This window comes from Oryx dammah, unplaced genomic scaffold, assembly GCF_014754425.2.
Source record: "Oryx dammah isolate SB20612 unplaced genomic scaffold, SCBI_Odam_1.1 HiC_scaffold_11211, whole genome shotgun sequence".
NCBI lineage: Eukaryota > Metazoa > Chordata > Mammalia > Artiodactyla > Bovidae > Oryx > Oryx dammah.
The window spans coordinates 381,642-399,950 of NW_024080604.1; the positions used below are offsets into that span (position 1 = coordinate 381,642).

The 18,309-nt window shown below is 41.3% G+C and overlaps 1 protein-coding gene across 1 annotated transcript in view; it reads right to left on the reverse strand.

Moving 5' to 3' along the window:
* Positions 1-16,692: 16,692 nt before the first annotated feature.
* The window catches only part of LOC120861033, a 152,237-nt gene continuing 150,620 nt past the window's right edge, over positions 16,693-18,309 (reverse strand). The window contains exon 4 of the mRNA XM_040236722.1: positions 16,693-17,633. Within this exon, the coding sequence (XP_040092656.1) occupies positions 17,517-17,633 (117 nt within the window). The 3' untranslated portion in view covers positions 16,693-17,516. The remainder of the gene's footprint in view (positions 17,634-18,309) is intronic.

An 18,309-nucleotide genomic window follows, 5' to 3' on the forward strand; every position in this document is an offset into this window, starting at 1 on the left:
TGGGGCAAAATGAGATGGCATTTTGGACTACAGAGATGGCACAAACAGATACTGAAACCGAAGGACAAAGGAGCAGTTGACATTTGCCTTATTTTAATCTGCCGACTACTACTAATTGCTATTATTTTAGTATGAAACACATTGACATCTGTAAACATGAAATAAAATCTAGCAACTGACAAATTATTCAAGAGCAGTGTAATTGATACCACAATTCACAGATCTGCAGATCCCTTTGTGTGTTTGTCACTGGCCCTGTTTACTTCTTGAGCTTATGTGAAAGCCAATGTCACAAGCAAGCAGTGCTTTCCCTCTCCTCTGAGAGAAACAGCACAGTTAGTGATGGTTGGGTGGAGAAGGCAACGGCACCCCACTCCAGGACTCTTGCCTGGAAAATCCCATGGACGGAGGAGCCTGGTGGGCTGCAGTCCATGGGGTCGCTAAGAGTCGGACACGACAGAGCGACTTCACTTTCGCTTTTCACTCTCATGCATTGGAGAAGGAAATGGCAACCCACTCCAGTGTTCTTGCCTGGAGAATCCCAGGGATGGGGGAGCCTGGTGGGCTGCCATCATGGGATCGCACAGAGTCGGACACGACTGAAGTGACGCAGCAGCAGCAGCAGCAGCAGCAGCAGCAGCAGCAGCAGCAGCAGCAGCAGCAGCAGCAGCAGCAGCAGTGATGGTTGGGGGAGGGGTCGGGCTTGAAAGAAGACTGGCCATCTAAAGAACAGATGAGATGATACAGGCAAGGCCCTTTCATCAATATTTAACACACAACAAACACTTACCAAATGTGACCAATTGTTATTAGTAGTAATAGTAAGACACATAAGTCCTTCTGCCTGCTTCTGTTTCTACGAGAAGGTTTTGCCTTTGTCTGTGGCACAAGGATTATTACATCAGAGACCAAGGGAGACAGGACTAGGCAAGGGGTGACTCCTCTGCCCCTGAAGAATCTGCTGTCCAGGTAAGGTGGGGTCTACCTCTGTTTCCACTAACTACTCTTCCTCTCCACATTCAAGTGTAGCTGAAGAAAGCCTACAGCATTCTTGCCAATAAGGTTGAGGTCTCTGGGTTTCAAATGCATCTTTGATAGATGCTTCTGAGTGCATCAAGTGGTAGGTGCATTCCTCTCCACATTTAATGCTAGTCTCCCCTGTCATCTTGGCATAAATTAACTACATAACCATGTCAGGAGGCCCCAACATAAATCCATCAGGAGTTTTAATTATTCTCCAGTGACACTGTCTTATTAAAATCAGAGGAATGAAAACCTAACCTGTGACTCTGCATGTGTGTGTGTGGTGGCAGAGGCTATCCTCCGAACAGCCAGGGCACCTACAAAGGAATAAGATGGAGAGCCCACACCCAGTTCAGGATGTGCGAGACAGCACGGTGCTCTGAGGTTGGTCGGGGAGATGATTTCACAGTGGAACTGCTGGCAGTATCACTCCGTTCTCTGGGGGCACATAAAAGATGGTTATGAGGTCAGAGGGAGACAAACCTGCCATCAGACCTCAGGCTGCTGCATCGTCACTGCTTCATCCAGGCAACCTCTCCAATCCTCCAGTTCCTCATCTGTAAACAGGGATCATAACCATGTACATGGCAATAGGTTGTTGTGAGAATTAAGCATGATAATGTATGCAAGGCACTTAACATGATACGTATATAGTAAATGCTCAGTAAATAGCAACACTAAGAGAAACGCAGAGGAAGTCCCCGGTCTGTTTCACAGCACAGGTTACTCTGAGGGTCTAGGTGCCCTTCCTCCCACCCGTGACCTGGTGGGGGAATTCAAAGAAGAGTATCTTATCTCCCTCATGTATTTAAGAGTAAACTTAGTGAACACTTAAAAATAAATATAAAGGAACACAATTGTGTCCGATTTCACAAATCCAAGCACAACCTCTGGCAAATTCATTCAATACATAAAATGTATACAGGCACATCCCATTTTAGTATGCTTTGCTTTATTGCCCTTCAAAGAAACAGCCTTTTTTACAAACTGAAGGTTTGTGGCAACGAGTCTGTAGGTGTCACTTTTGCAAAAGGATTTGCTGCCTTCATTTCTATGTGTCACATTTTGGTAATTCTTGCAATATTTGAAACTTTTAAGTTATTATTATATGTGTTATAGTGATCTGTGATCAGTGATCTTTGATGTTACTCCTAAGACCTCCTGAAGGCTCAGGCGATGGTTAGCATTTTTCAGCAACAAAGAATTTTTTAATTAAGGTATGTAGATTGGTTTTTTATTCATAATGCTATTGTATACTTACCAGACTATCATAAAGAATAAAGATAACTTTTATATGCATTGGGAAAAAAAAGTACTCATGCCATTCACTTTATTTTGACAATTGCAATATCTGAGATTATGCCTATAAATTAAAGGACTCACATAATCCAGTGTTAGAGGCTTTTTTTTTTTTTCCAAAGAAACAGTCCAACAACCAAAAATAATTAAAAATAAATCAAATCCTTTATTTAGGTTTCTCAGGTTCCATCAAAGGCAGATTCATAAATCATCCACTGAGATATTTCTGTCTCCCTTTGTTTTCCTCCTGAACTTCATTACACTACTCAGCCACATTGGAACTTCTCTCTCTGCTACCACAGGGCCTAGTGGCTCTACTAACTCCCAGCTCTCTCACCCAACCCTGCTCCTGACTGTGCAGGTCAGCTTCGCCTCTCCCTACCAAGAGGCAGGCAGGAGAGGTAAAGCCGAGGTGAAATATGATTCTCCTTAGTGGACAGCTCTGCAGACTCATATTAATGGTTGTTACCTCTACATACACAAAATAAAAGATGACCTCACTCTACCTTTCTTTCTCCTCATTCTTTTTTAAAAAATTTACTGTTTTATTTTCGCTACATTGGGTCTTTGTTGCGGTGTGTGGTCTTTCTCTGGTTGCAGTGCTCGGGCTTAGTTGCCCTGCTGCATGTGGGACCGTAACTTCCCCGACCAGGAATCAAACCTGCGTCCCCTGGTTTAGAAGGCAAATTCTTAACTCTTGGATCATGCATGAAGTCCCTATTTTTCCTCACTCTTAATTCAAGACTTTATTTGCGAGGGTGCAAAGATAGAAAACCTTACTACTCCAAATGAGAACTGTATGTTTCCTATCTCTCCTCCTCCCTGTGTTTAGAAAAGAAAAGGGTCAGGAGATGGTCATTAATGTAACTCTGTTATTAAAACTCCACTGAGATAAATCGCTGGAAGAAGGATGGAAAAGAAACTACAAGGAATGATAGACAGGGTGCTGCCAAGCAGCTGATCTATTTTCATAAAACACTTCAGACATAAATGGCATTTATATGATGTGGAGGAGCCTTCCCCCCCTCCCCTAACGCAGGAAGGGCAGGGAAATGCAAAGACAGTGGTAACAGTCAGGTGTCTAGATATGAGGCCACTGCCCTCTAGTGTGTACTTTAAAATCTGTCAAATACTTTGATTCTGGGAAATCAGAGATCTTTACCCCAAAGGCAGTAGAAAAACAGAATAAAATGTGAACTCTTGTTGAACTACCCAGCAGAACCATTTTAAAATAACGTAAGTTATTAATAGTGAGACTTGATGGCTTCCAACCACCTCCTCACACTCTTATCAGGCCCTAAAAATGGATTTGTTGTTTTCAATCCAATAGATGGCCTAAAGGACAGGAGAGATTAAAAATTGACAAATGGTGTGGCACAGACCCTGGCATCCAGAACAGATGCCTGTGCGATGCCAGCTGGCAGTGGTGCTGGGTCCCCCAGGGCTGTCACTCACCCTTTAGAGGCTGAATCACTGGGAGGCAGGGGCCTCCTGAGAGGAGGCCAGGTAGCCAGGAGAGGCATGGTCTGTCACAAAAGGATGTCAAGGTCTGAACAAGTGGCTGTCTGGACCAGAGTGTTCTGGCCAAACAGTAGCTCACAAAACAGATTAGAGGACATAAAAGCACAGTACCACCTAGCAGGGCAGAAGAGTGACCCGGAGTCCAACAGCAAAGATGCCAAGGAGAGGTGCAGGGGCCCCTTGTCTCCTCCAGCAGCTGCTGCTTCCCCCGCCGCGTGGCCCCAGCGCAGGGCAGGGGTGTGGTGGTGTCAGTGTGGGGCTGTCAATTTCCCGTCCCCTTCTTTCTGTGTAACAGTGAGTAGAGAGTTTGATCTGGGTCTCCACATCTCTTGAAGTGAAAGATTAGACCGGGGTTTTTTTTTTCCTAAGAGCCCTTTTATCTTTAGGTAAGAATTATTATCCTTTATCAGGATTCAGTTTTTTCAAAAGAATCCTACACCCAACCTTATTTACTATAGTTTCTAATGATATCTTTGAGACAGCTCCTAGCTCATAAAGCTGCTCAGTAAATGTCTCAAAATCTTGAAAGATCTGATTTCTTCACAATGCTTACATTTCTGTTTCTAATTTGTACCCCAAATTAATCTACTTGTAAGTAACTCTCACTTGTAAGTAACTTTGTTTCTGACAATGGCTGAGGGTAACAGCCGTAACACTACACTTTACTGAGCATCTATTAATATCCACCTGAGGCTCTGCATTAAACACTTTATATGTGTTACCCATTTAATTCCCATGACAACCATATGAGGAAGGGATTGTTATTACTATTTTCCTTAAACAGGTTTAACCTAAAACAGGTTAAATGACTTGTCCAAAGTCATACTTAAGAGCGCAATGTCTGTCGTTAAACTTCACATCCTCAGATTCCTCTAACTGAGAACAGAGAACCTCTCCAGGAAAAAAAAATCCAGAACATAAACCACTGATCCTGCATTTGCAGATTTTATACTATTAATAGCAATAATATTAACAGCAACAATCCTTAAAAAGTATCTTCATTTTCATAAATACCTTTGTCAAATTTAAAGTTCTTCCCCAAAAGAATACTTCCATTTCAATACGATATCAGAACCTAATCTCAAATTTATGATTGCACAGTATTTTAGAGATTTGTGTATTTGTGAAGACTTTTTAATAACTCAATCTTTGTGAACAATTAGAATACACCATAATAAACCATCTCTGTATAATTGTGGAAATCCCCCCAAAGGCAAATAAATATCCAAAGAAATCTTCCTTTCTCATCCCTCTTTTTGAAGAGCACTGGGGGCAAGTTCCATATGCTTTCATGCCATGTACTTAACAAACTGAAACTGTTAGTTGTTCAGTAGTGTCTGACTCTTTGTGACCCCATGGACTGTAGCCTGCCAGGCTCCTCTGTCCATGGAATTCTCCAGGCAAGAACACTGGAGAATTGGAGGGCACAGTCATTCCCTACTCAGGTGGATCTTCCCAACCCAAGGATCAAACCCAGGTCTCCTGCACTGTATGCAGATTCGTTACCCTCTAAGCCACCAGGGAAGCTAAAATGATAGAACTTCCCTGGTGGCTCAGTGGTAAAGAATCCGCCTGGAAAATGCACGAAATGGCTACTTACTCCAGTAAATCCCATGGACAGAGGAGTCTGGGGAGCTAAAGTCCATGGGGCCGCAAGCATTGGACATGACTTAGTGACTAAACCACCACCACCACAAATTGACACTTGCCATCTACCTCTACAAGAATCAAACTAGGAGCTTCTGCAGCTACTGACCTTCAACATCCCCTTAAAGGAGTTCAGGGTGGAGATCAGGAATGAAGCACTTTGGGCTCTGGGAAAAACTGGCAGAACAGGTGTTCAGGCAGATATTTTCAGTAGATGATTTTATGAGCCCAATTCTTGCCTCTCCTATCTAGAAAAGCACTAAAAATCCTTCAGGCTGTTGTATGCTCCTCACGACTGGCAGTAACCTTCACTAGACTACCAGAAATCTTCTGCAAAAAAACATGTGCTTGATTGCATGTACCTTCACCAAAATCACATATATACTGACTCTCCACTACCCCTTTGGGGCAGTCTCTCAGCGCTATCTGAAATGCTATCTCCCATACTATAGTCCTCATTTTGCCCCTAAAGGTGGCACTAGTGGGAAAGAACCCACCTGCCAATGCAGGAGACATAAAGAAATGCGGGTTCGATCCCTGGGTTAGGAAGATCCCTAGAGGAGGGCATGGCAACCCACTCCAGTATTCTTGCCTGGAGAATCCCCTGGACAAAAGAGCCTGAAGGGCTACAGTCCATGGGGTAGTGAAGAGTTGGACACAACTGAAGTGACTTAACACACACACACACACACAACTTAATTACGTTTCTCACATTGTGCATTTTCTTCAGTTGACAGTAGCTTTGTATATACACCCAGACTCTCCTCTGTGCTGATGGATTGAACCAACACAACTTGTTTATAAAACCTGACAGAGCTTGGTGCTATTAGTTCCAAGTATCCCTGGGGATGTAATGAATTTCTTTGGAAATAAAGAATGCATAGGACTCTACATTTCCTTCTATTCCTTTACAGAAATTACCAGCTTCAGGACCTAAGATAGGGGGTAGGGCCATATTGTGGGTTCTTTTTCTCTTAGATGGGAGGTGAGGTTGCTGGGGGTGGAGGTAAGATGGAAGATGAAGAAGAGTGAAAGAATTTGAAGTCCTATCAGAAACGTGAGAAAGGGGAAGGGTCAGTTAGAGACTGACCGGGCCTTGTCTAATCTAAATGTAACCACTGGGGCGACTTTACACAGAAACTGCCCCTGTAGCAGTGCTACATTCGTTAATGCCTATCTACACAACTTCCACCAGCAGTAAACAAAAAACGAGGGAGTGTTGAACTATAATTTTCAAAAAAGGAAAACATGACTTTCATATAAGTATCAGTTCAGTTCAGTCGCTCAGTCGTGTCCTACTCTTTGCGACCCCTTGAATCACAGTGCACCAGGCCTCCCTGTCCATCACCATCTCCCGGAGTTTACTCAGACTCACGTCCGTCGAGTCCGTGATGCCATCCAGCCATCTCATCCTCTGTCGTCCCCTTCTCCTCCTGCCCCCAATCCCTCCCAGCATCAGAGTCTTTTCCAATGAGTCAACTCTTCCCACGAGGTGGCCAAAGTACTGGAGCTTGAGGTTTAGCATCATTCCTTCCAAAGAAATCCTAGGGTTGATCTCCTTCAGAATGGACTGGTTGGATCTCCTTGGAGTCCAAGGGACTCTCAAGAGTCTTCTCCAACACCACAGTTCAAAAGCAGGATGAACATTTTTCTAAAGATATATTTAATTCATTGAGGAACCCAGAATAATAAATGACTCATGGAAGGAGAATGCTAAAATAAGATGTTAGTTATAAAACTGGTTAATGTCTTACAAATGTAAATAAAATGTAACATTTGAGGATATCCTTTTTGCTGAATAAAAATAATTTGCATCTCTACCAGATAAAAACTCTGATAATTCATAATTCATCAACCTTCTGCAAATTAACATCACATTTAAAGAGTCTAGATCCTAATTAACAGTTTAAGGGAGGAAATATAATTTTCCCTCTGCCTTCTGAATTCTTAGCTGAGACAGTATAAGACAAATTAACGAGAGAAAAATAAACAAGTTTATTAACATGTACAAAAAACAAGTTTATTAGCTCATATGTACTTGAGACATATCCAGGGAAAAATGACTATCTTCCGAAGTGGCTTAGAATTCAAGATTAAATGCTATCTCAATAGGGAAAGGGTCGGGGAATGTAGGACTCTGAGAGGAGAGTAAACGGTTTTCAGGAAAGATGAAAGGGCCCTTAGAAGAATAGGGGGGAGGTATGATTGCTTGTGACAGTCTGTGAGGGTGTGGTGCCGACTTCTATTCTTCTCTCCACTGATACGAGTCAATCTTCTCTGGTTGATGATAGTGATAGGAAGAGGATCTCTGAAAACTGAGTTCATTTTGGAGGATCAGTTTTTAGGCAGATAAGGGAAGTTCATGAAATCCTTATTGCCAAAATCAGACTTAAATTGGAGAAAGTAGGGAAAATCACTGGACCATTCAGGTATGACCTAAATCAAATCCCTTACGATTATGCAGTGGAAGTGAGAAATAGATTTAAGGGGCTAGATCTGATAGACAGAGTGCCTGATGAACTATGGACGGAGGTTCATGACACTGTATAGGAGGCAGGGAGCAAGACCATCCCCAAGAAAAAGAAATGCAAAAAAGCAAAATGGCTGTCTGGGGAGGTCTTACAAATAGCTGAGAAAAGAAGAGAAGTGAAAAACAAAGGAGAAAAGGAAAGATATACCCATTTGAATGCAGAGTATCAAAGAACAGCAAAGAGAGATAAGAAAGCCTTCCTCAGTGATCAGTGCAAAGAAATAGAGGAAAACAACAGAATGGGAAAGACTAGAGATATCTTCAAGAAAATCAGAGATACCAAGGACATTTCATGCAAACATGGGCTCAATAAAGGACAGAAATTGTATGGACCTAACAGAAGCAGAAGATATTAAGAAGAGGTGGCAAGAATACACAGAAGAACTGTACAAAAAAGATCTTCATGACCCAGATAATCACGATGGTGTCATTACTCACCTAGAGCCAGACATCCTGGAATGCGAAGTCAAGTGGGCCTTAGGAAGCATCACTAGAAACAAAGCTAGTGGAGGTGATGGAATGCCAGTTGAGGTATTTCAAATCCTAAAAGATGATGCTGTGAAAGTGCTTCACTCAATATGCCAGCAAATTTGGAAAACTCAGCAGAGGCCACAGGACTGGAAAATGTCAGTTTTCATTCCAATCCCCAAGAAAGGCAATGCCAAAGAATGTTCAAACTACTACACAATTGCACTCTTCCCTCATGCTAGTAAAGGAATGCTCAAAATTCTCCAAGCCAGGCTTCAACAGTACATGAACCATGAACTTCCAGATGTTCAAGCTGGTTTTAGAAAAGGTAGAGGATCCAGAGATCAAATTGCCAACATCCGTTCAGTCATTGATAAAGCAAGAGAGTTCCAGAAACACATCTATTTCTGCTTTATTGACTATGCCAAAGCCTGTGACTGTGTGGATCACCACAAACTGAATAATTCTTAAAGAGATGGGAATACCACACCACCTGACCTGCCTCTTGAGAAATCTGTATGCAGGTCAGGAAGCAACAGTTGGAACTGGACATGGAACACCAGACTGGTTCCAAATAGGAAAAGGAGTACATCAAGGCTGTATATTGTCACCCTGCTTATTTAACTTATATGCAGAGTACATCATGAGAAATGCTGGACTGGATGAAGCAGAAGCTGGAATCAAGATTGCCAGGAGAAATATCAATAACCTCAGATATGCAGATGACACCACCCTTATGGCAGAAAGTGAAGAAGAGCTAAAGAGCCTCTTGATGAAAGTGAAAGAGGAGAGTGAAAAAGTTGGCTTAAAGCTCAACATTCAGAAAACTAAGATCATGGCATCTGGCCCCATCACTTCATGGCAAATAGATGGGGAAACAGTGGAAACAGTGTCAAACTTTATTTTTTGGGGGCTCCAAAATCACTGCAGATGGTAATTGCAGCCATGAAATTAAAAGATGCTTACTCCTTGGAAGGAAAGTTATGAGCAACCTAGATAGCATATTGAAAAGCAGAGACATTACTTTGCCAACAAAGGTCCATCTAGTCAATGCTATGGTTTTTCCAGTAGTCATGTATGGATGTGAGAGTTGGACTATAAAGAAAGCTGAGCGCTGAAGATTTGATGCTTTTTAACTGTGGTGTGGAGAAGACTCTTGAGAGTCCCTTGGACTGCAAGGAGATCCAACCAGTCCATTCTAAAGGAAATCAGTCCTGAATATTCATTGGAAGGACTGATGATGAAGCTGAAACTCCAATCCTTTGGTCATCTGATGCGAAGAGCTGACTCATTGGAAAAATCCCTGATGCTGGGAAAGATTAAGAGCAGGAGAAGAGGGTGACAGAGGATGAGGTGTTTGGATGGCATCACCAAGTCAATGGACATGAGTTTGAGTGAACTCTGGGAGTTGTGATGGACAGGCAGGCCTGGCATGCTGCCGTTCATGGGGTTGCAGAGTTGGACACAACTCAATGACTGAACTGAAGCGGAGTTCAGAAAAAGCCTCTTCCTTGAATTTGCTGTTTTTGAAGTGCCTGCAGCTCCAAATAATTAAAATACCCAAAGGGTATTTTTGGGGGTGGCATGACCTGAACTCTACAGTCATACTTGAGGTGGTATATTCTGCTGCCTTTCATTCATAAACAGGAAGCCAAACAAGGGTACATCTACTATAGCATCAGCTGATTTGCAGGGAGCCCTAGTATGACTTTGTAAGCATAACTAGTAATGCTTCATTTCCAAATTTTTGATAACTCTTTAAGAATTTTCTGACTCCTTGATGAATGATTTTGAAATCCATCTTCAGTGAGTTGGAAATGACAATTCAAGATTCTGAAAAAAAGTTTTTTTATCAAGTCCCATATTCCAGACCCTTCCATAGTGACTCTTAAATAACCAATATTTCATTTGCACTGCCCTAAATTTCTGAAAACATGAACATTAATAAGCATGCCATAAGATTAAGAATTTCTTGTTTTTTTTTTTGATTCTGAACAATGTTCAGAAGAGGGTGCTGGCAGAACAACCAGGATTGCTCCAACCTCAAAGCCAGGATACATCCTTTTGACCAAAGGTTTTACTATGGTAATCCCAAATTTGTCAGGTATTATAATGATCACAGCATGATGTTAGGATGATCAGCATCACACTAAATAATAATACAAAAGGAGAAGTGGAAAGTTCTTAAAGTAAAAGCATCTCAGGGGTACACAAAAAAATTGGTGAAGGTCTTTTTACATGAGGGAAGATGTAGGAGAAAAAGAAGGACTTTAACTTTTCATCAACTTTCTATATTGATTCAGATTCTTTATATCTTGTGCATGACTTCTTTTATAGTATAATCTGTCATAATACTTAATCATTAGCAATTAATATCTTTCTTTATAAAAATTAATATACCCAATAATGAATACTTAAAAGAAAACCATGCAGCATGGCTGAGAGAATCTGTGGAAGAACTGATATTTTGTTCAGGAATTTATCAGTGTTGTAGGTAGAAAGCAAAACTTCAGTTGTGTCTTATGCCATTTAATACTTAAACATGTCATTACTCAGAATCAATATTATTATTTGTACTTGTACTCTTGCACTACTCAGAATCTATAACATTATAATTTATACTTGTCCTCTTATGAAACATAAATCTTTGGAGAGAAAAATTCATCAGAGAACAGGTGGTACATCTTTCCCACTGTATCTCTTCTTTGCTAAACTGAAGTGTCTCATTTTGTTTTGCTGATGGTTTTAGGAGCAGGGTGCAGATTACCCTGGCAGTTTCTCTGCTGCTCTGAGATGTAAGCCATCTTAGCTAAGTTGGAACTGTGTTTCCCAAAGTTCTCTTTCTTATATTGTTCTGATGGCCATAAAAGGAGCTCCGTATGAAGACCAGAAGGTAGAAATGAAGAAGTCATACGTTTTATGCTCTGAAAGTTGTTGCTAGTCTGCTGCCTGCTTTACTTGCTGCATCAGACTTGTAGCAACTTCAGTTCCTCCAGGCCTCCTCCTTCAGTGTCTCTGAGTCCTGGGCCAGACGTGCGTGTGGTTCCTTGATAATGAGTGTCAGCTCTCCTGTAGGTCACTCATAGCACTGAGGTTGGAATGGTTCAGAGACAGAACTGGGTCCCAGTTTGTCCTCAGGGATCTCAATCTGTGCTTGTGCACTCCCATCTGTTCTCTACATCCAGCTTTCCTTCATATCTGCTCTTGTGCCAGGCCTAGCGTTACTTTAGGCTCAACACAGACGAAGAATCAACAACCTGCACAGACTGTCTCACTGTAGAGCCTTTATTCTTTTTTTGAAGTGTATTTGATTTACAATGTTGTGTTAATTTCTGCTGTACAGTAAAGTGTTCAGTGTTATACGTACATATATATGCATTCTTTTTTTATATTCTTTTCCATTATGGTTTATCTCAGGGTATTGAATATAGTGGGGCTTCCCTGGTGGCTCAGATGGTGAAGAATTTGCCGGCAATGCAGGAGACCTGGGTTCAATCCCTGAGTTGGGAAGATCCCCTGGAGAAGGAAATGGCAACCCACTCCAGTATTCTTGCCTGGATAATTCCATGCACAGAGGAGTCTGGTGGACTAGAGTCCATAAGGCTGCAAAGAGTCGGATGCGACTGAGCGACTAAACTTTGACTTTCACTGAATATAGTTCCCTGTGCTATACAATAGGACCTTGTTGTTTATCCATTCTATACATAGTAGTTTGTATCTGTTAATCCCAAACTCCCACTCCATTCTTCTCTCATCCCCTCTTTCTCTTGGCAACCACAAGTCTTTTCTCTATGTCTGTGAGTCATTTCCTGTAGATCCTTTATTTCTATATCATGGGTAGTCACTCTGCTTCTCAGGTAAAACTCTAATTGTCACAAGTTTCCATGTACAACATCACCTTGTTGGCTTTCCATTTTGAACAACGTGTTAAACCTCAAAGTTATAATATCCACTGTGTTTGGTAGAAGGAGAAGAAGACAGGTAATTGCTAGCAGAAGAAGGGATGCCTAGAAAGTTAAATGTGTGGGATGCTCCCAGAAGTATCTCAATGTTAGAAATGCCTGTGTGAGTTTATCACCTCTTATCTCCAAATCCACCTTCCCTGGACATTTCTCCTCTGTCAGTAGGGACACTGGAGCACTCCTGAGGGAAGAAGAGGATGCCGTTTCTGTTGTACTCTTCCCTGCTTCCTCTCGGGGTGGGTGGAGGTCAGTAGGATATCTAGGGGCACCCATCTCCAGTAAGTCTCAGGGGCATCAGCTGAGAGACTTCTCTGTGGGTTTTGCTACTACTCTGGTGGGCAGTTTCCCAGAGGATTCCTCTGTGGGAACATTCTTGGTGATGCTCCAGTGGGTGGCAACCCACAGTTGGGTTGACTGTCTGGAGGGCTGGCTTCCTGCTGCATCTCAGGGAATTTCTCTGCCATGCAGGGGGTACTAGCTGCTCCATTTCAATGAGGTCTGAACCTCAGCACTGGGTAAAGGAAAGGCCCTCTTCCAAATAGGTTCCTACCTTGGGTATTCTGACTCAGTTTTAGAGGTAGTAACGTCTCTTCACATGTGCTATTCCTGGATTTATTAGATTTTCTTGATTCCTCAGTAGGTAATCACCTGCTTCTAGTTAATAATTTTTTACATTAAACTCTCCCTGTGTGAAATATGATGCGTTTCCTATCTCCTAACTGGGCACTGATAAAATATCTTTTGATTTTTTTTTTTTGACCATGCCATGTGGCTTGCAGACTCTTAGTTCCCTGACCAGGGATTGAACCTGTGCCCTCTGCAATGGAAGCATGAAACCCTAACCACTGGATCACCAGGGAATTCCCAAAATATCTTTTGGTCTTCATTGTCATGCTCAGTTGTTCAGTGGTGTCTGACTCTTGCGACCCCATGGACTACCAGGCTCCTCTGTCTATGGAATTTTCCAGGCAAGAATGGAGTGGGCTGCCATTTCCTTCTCCATGGGATCTTCACAACCCAGGGATCAAACCCGGGTTTGTCTCTTGCATCTCCTGCACTGGCAGGAGGGTTCTTTACCACTAGCACCACCTGTGAAGCCCTTTTGCTCTTAGTAGCTACTTTTAAAACCCAAACCCCAGAATTTTACTAGTTCAAGATTTGTTTTAGGAAGAACATAAATTACTCTTATGCGGTTATATAAGTGAAGGGATTGCCCAAGTGTGCAATTTAGAGAGGCAATTTGCTTTCTTTGGCCACTTTTAAGAGGTATTTCTCGAGCTGGGCTCCCTGGACCCCTGTAAGCAGACCTCAAGTCAACTATTTCTATGAAACAAACCACCCTAAACACAGTGGTTAAAACAATAATCTTTTGGGGGTTCTAGGGGGTAAAAAACCCAAGAATCTTTTACAACTTCTCACATATTTGACAAGAAGACACCAAAGTCACATGACAAACAGTGAATATACAGGAAAGGATGAAGAACCGGGAGTCACAAAGAGTTGGACACGACTGAGTAAGGTCACTTTCACCACAAGGTCCAAGGCCATTATTAAAGACCTGTGAGTTTAAAACGTATTGTTAAATTTTGTATTTTCCACTAACAGTGGAAATCAGAATGGGAATGTAAACAAACCATCCCTTTTAAAATCACATAAAAAATACTTAGGAATAAACCTGACTAAGGAGATGAAAGATTTATATGCTGAGAACTACAAAACATTAATAAAGGAAACTTAAGATTATTCAAAGAAATTGAAGGATATCCGATGCTCTTGGACTGGAAGAATAAATATTGTTAAAATGGCCATACTACCCAAAACAATCTACAGATTTAATGCAATCCCTACCAAATTACCCATGATATTTTTCACAGAACTAGAACAAATAATCCTAAAATTTACATGGAACCATAAAAGACCCAGAATTGCCAAAGCAATCCTCAGGGAAAAGAACAAGGCTAGAAGAATAACCCTCTCAGACATCAGGCAATACTATAAAGCTACAGTAATCAAAACATTGTGGCATTGGCATAAAAAGAGATATATTGGTCAATGGAACAGAACAGGGAGCCCAGAAATAAACCCACACACCTACAAACAAGTAATCTTCAACAAACGAGGCAAGAATATACTATGGAGAAAAGACAGTCTCTTCAGCAAGTAGTATTGGGAAAGTTGGACAGCTGCATGTAAATCAATGAAGTTTGATTCCCTCACACCAGAAACAAAAATAAACTTAAAATGGCTTAAGGACTTAAACATAAGACCTGACACCATAAAACTCCTAGAAGAGATCATAGGCAAAACATTCTCCGACATAAATTGTATTAATGTTTTCTTAGGTCAGTCTCTCAAGGCAACAGAAATAAAAACAAAAACAAACAAACAGAACCAAAGCAAACTTACCAGGTTTTGAATAGCACAGGAAACCACAAAATGAAAATGAAAGACAACCTATGGACTGGGAGAAAGTATTTGCAAATAATGTGACTTAATTATTAATTAAGCAAGGCCTTAATTTCCAAAATATACAAACAGTTCATACAACTCAATAATAAAAAAGCAAAAAACTCAATTAAAAAAATGAGCAGAAGACCTAAACATTTCTCCAAAGAAGGCATACAGAGATGATCAAAAGGCATATCAAAAGATGCTCCAAGCTGTTCATTATCAGAGAAACGCAAATCAAAACTACAATGAAGTACCACTTTATACTAGTCAGCACGGTCAACATTAAAATGTCTACAAATAACGAATTCTGGAGAGGGTGTGGAGAAAAGGGAATCCTCCTACACTGTTGGTGGAAATGTAAGTTTGTACAGCCACTATGGAAAACAGTATGGATGTTCCTTAAAAAACTAAAAATACCATAAAAAGGAATGCATTTGAGCAAGTGCTAAAGAGGTGGATGAACCTAGAGCCTATCATGCAGAGTGCAGTAAGTCAGAAAGAGAAAAACAAACATTGCATACCAACAAATATATGGAATCTAGAAAGACGGTACTGATGAACCTATTTGCAGGGCAGCAATGGAGATGCAGACATAGCGAACAGACTTATGGGCATGGGAGGGGTAGGAAGGAAAGAGTGGGAGGAATGGAGAGAGTAACATGGAAACACATACACTACCATATGTAAAAAAGATACCAATGGGAATTTGCTGTAAGGCTCAGGGAACTCAAACCAGTGCTCTGTGACAACCTAGAGGGGTTGGATGGGGTGGGAGGTAGGAGGGAGGCTTAAGAGGGAGGGGACATATGGGTACCTACGGCTGATCCATGCTGATGTGTGGCAGAAACCAACACAATATTATGATTATCCTTCAATTAAAAAAAAAAAACCTAAACATAAAAGTGCCATGTGATCCAGTAATGTCACTCTTATGCATATATCCAGAAAAGATGAAAACTTACTTCTAAAAGATTCATGCACGTCAGTGTTCATGCACTATTTACAATAGCCAAGACACGGACGCAACCTAAATGTCCATTGGCAGATGAATGAATAAAGAAGCAGTATACATACACAATGGAATATTACTCAGCCATAAAAAAGAATAAATTAATGCCACTTGCAGCCATATGGATACAACTAGAGATTATTATATTAAGTGAAGTAAGTCAGAAAGGGGAAGACAACTACCATATGATATCACTTATATATGGAATCTAAAATACAACACAAATGAACATATTTGTGAAGCAGATATAGATTCACAGACATAGAGAACAGACTTATAGTTGCCAAGGGGTGGGGTGGGGAGGGGATGGAGTGGAAGTTTGGGGTTAGCAGATACAGCATATACAGGACAGACAAACAAGAAGGTCCCACTGTAGAGCACAGGAGAGTATATTCAATATCCTGTGATAAACTAAAATAGGAAAGAGGATTAAAAAGAATATATATTTATGTATGTATAACTGAATCACTTTGCTACACAGCAGAAACTAACACAACATTGTAAATCAACTATACTTCAATAAAACATATTCTTTAAGTTGTATGTTTTCTTTTTTCTGGCTGCACCAAGCATCTTGTGTGATCTTAGTTCCCTGACTTGGGATTGAACCCTTGCCCCTTGCAGTGGAAGCATGGTGTCCTAACCACTGGACCACCAGGGAATTCTTAAAAACTGTGCTTGTTCAAATCAGTGAGAAAATAAAGAACATAATCACTGTTACACAGTTCAAGTGCCTACATTTTCATTTTGGTCTGATTCTTAAGTAAGCATGTACAATTTTATCTGTTCATTTGTGGAATAACAACTTTTTTAAAAAAGAAACTTATTCAGTGTATTCCAATGAATACCATTGAATACATCACCATCACTGATTCTGTGTTCATTATAAGCTTTTATAGACATATAACATCAGTAAAAGAAATTTTCACGTATTGAGGTATGGAGAACCCATCCTGGCTTATACATGAGTAAACCTGAATCTTATGGCAACTATAATAGACTATGTTCTATCAAACATACATTGTACATCTGCTTTAATTAATAAGGGAAAGGGCACACTGATCAGAAGTAAATAATTTTTGTCCTGGGACACCAATGCCAGTGCTCCCCCAGGTGCCAAGGCCATGCTGACAGTTGTGTACATCTGATCTCTTTTTTTGAAACCTCGAAAGAATGAATTCACAACTTGCTTAATGTTCTTTGTTCTGACAAGATATAAAACAGCTGAAAAGCATGCTTCTATGGACCAGTTCTTCAGAAGCTATCCGAGAGGCTGTTTTCCGGGCTATCGTCCTCAGCTGATTCAAATAAAAATCTTTTTTGTTGCTATTTTTGATTGTTTGTTGGTTATTTGTGTCAACAACATATATACAAAAAAGTGTGCAAACTGTAAATGTATAGGTCATGACTTTTTTTTTTTTTTTAACCACATTGTTTGGCTTATCAGCTTTTAGTTCCCCAAGCAGGTACTAAATTCAGGCCCTCAGCAGTGAAAGTGTGGAGTCCTAATCATTAGACCACAAGGGACTTCCAAGGTCATGACTTTTAATAAAATGAACACTTCTATGTGAGCTGGTGCTCAACATTTAAGGGAGTATTTCTCAAACTAGCCTCTGGAGGGGCCCTTGCAGGCAGAGCTCCAGCAATTCCAAAGCTTCACCAATAATTCACAAAGAGAACCTGGCTGATGGGAACCTGGGAGCTGAGCTGGCCTCTGACAGGACTGTAAATAGAACAGAACAGAATGCAAGCAGTTACTGCAAAGGTTAAGATCAAGGCGTTGGGACTTCCCTGATGGTCTAGTGGTTAAGACTCTGCACTTCTACAGCAGGGTTGCGGGTTTGATCCCTGGAAGGCATATGCCAGGGGAGGTTTTGTGGGGAGGTGGGTGGGGAAAGAATCACAGAGATGAGCAGAGGTAGGAAACCACCAATTTTTGCAGTTCTCACTAGGAGGTTTGCTGCAGAAAACTGGTGGGCCTCAAGCCCTGAACTCTTCAGGGTAGGGGCCACTAAATTTTGATCCATGTGTAACACTGATTTTTGCTATAACCCACACTTCTATGTCACTGTCTTGAAAAAGGTGGATCTGACATAGTAAAGAGTAAAGTTCAGTTTGCTGCTAATTATTTGTAAAAGCATAGCCGAAATCCAAGCCCATGACAGAGAAAGATGACATATTTCTTGCTGCTTGGCTAGTCTCCTGGGCACACAGGAAGGCAAAATAGGATAGTCAATAAAGTCGCTCAGTCGTGTCTGACTCTTTGCGACCCCATGGACTATAGCCCACCACGCTCCTCTGTCCATGGGATTTTCCAGGCAAGAGTACTGGAGTGGGTTGCCATTTCCTTCTCCAGGGGACCTCCTGACCCAGGGATTGAACCTGGGTCTCCTGCATTG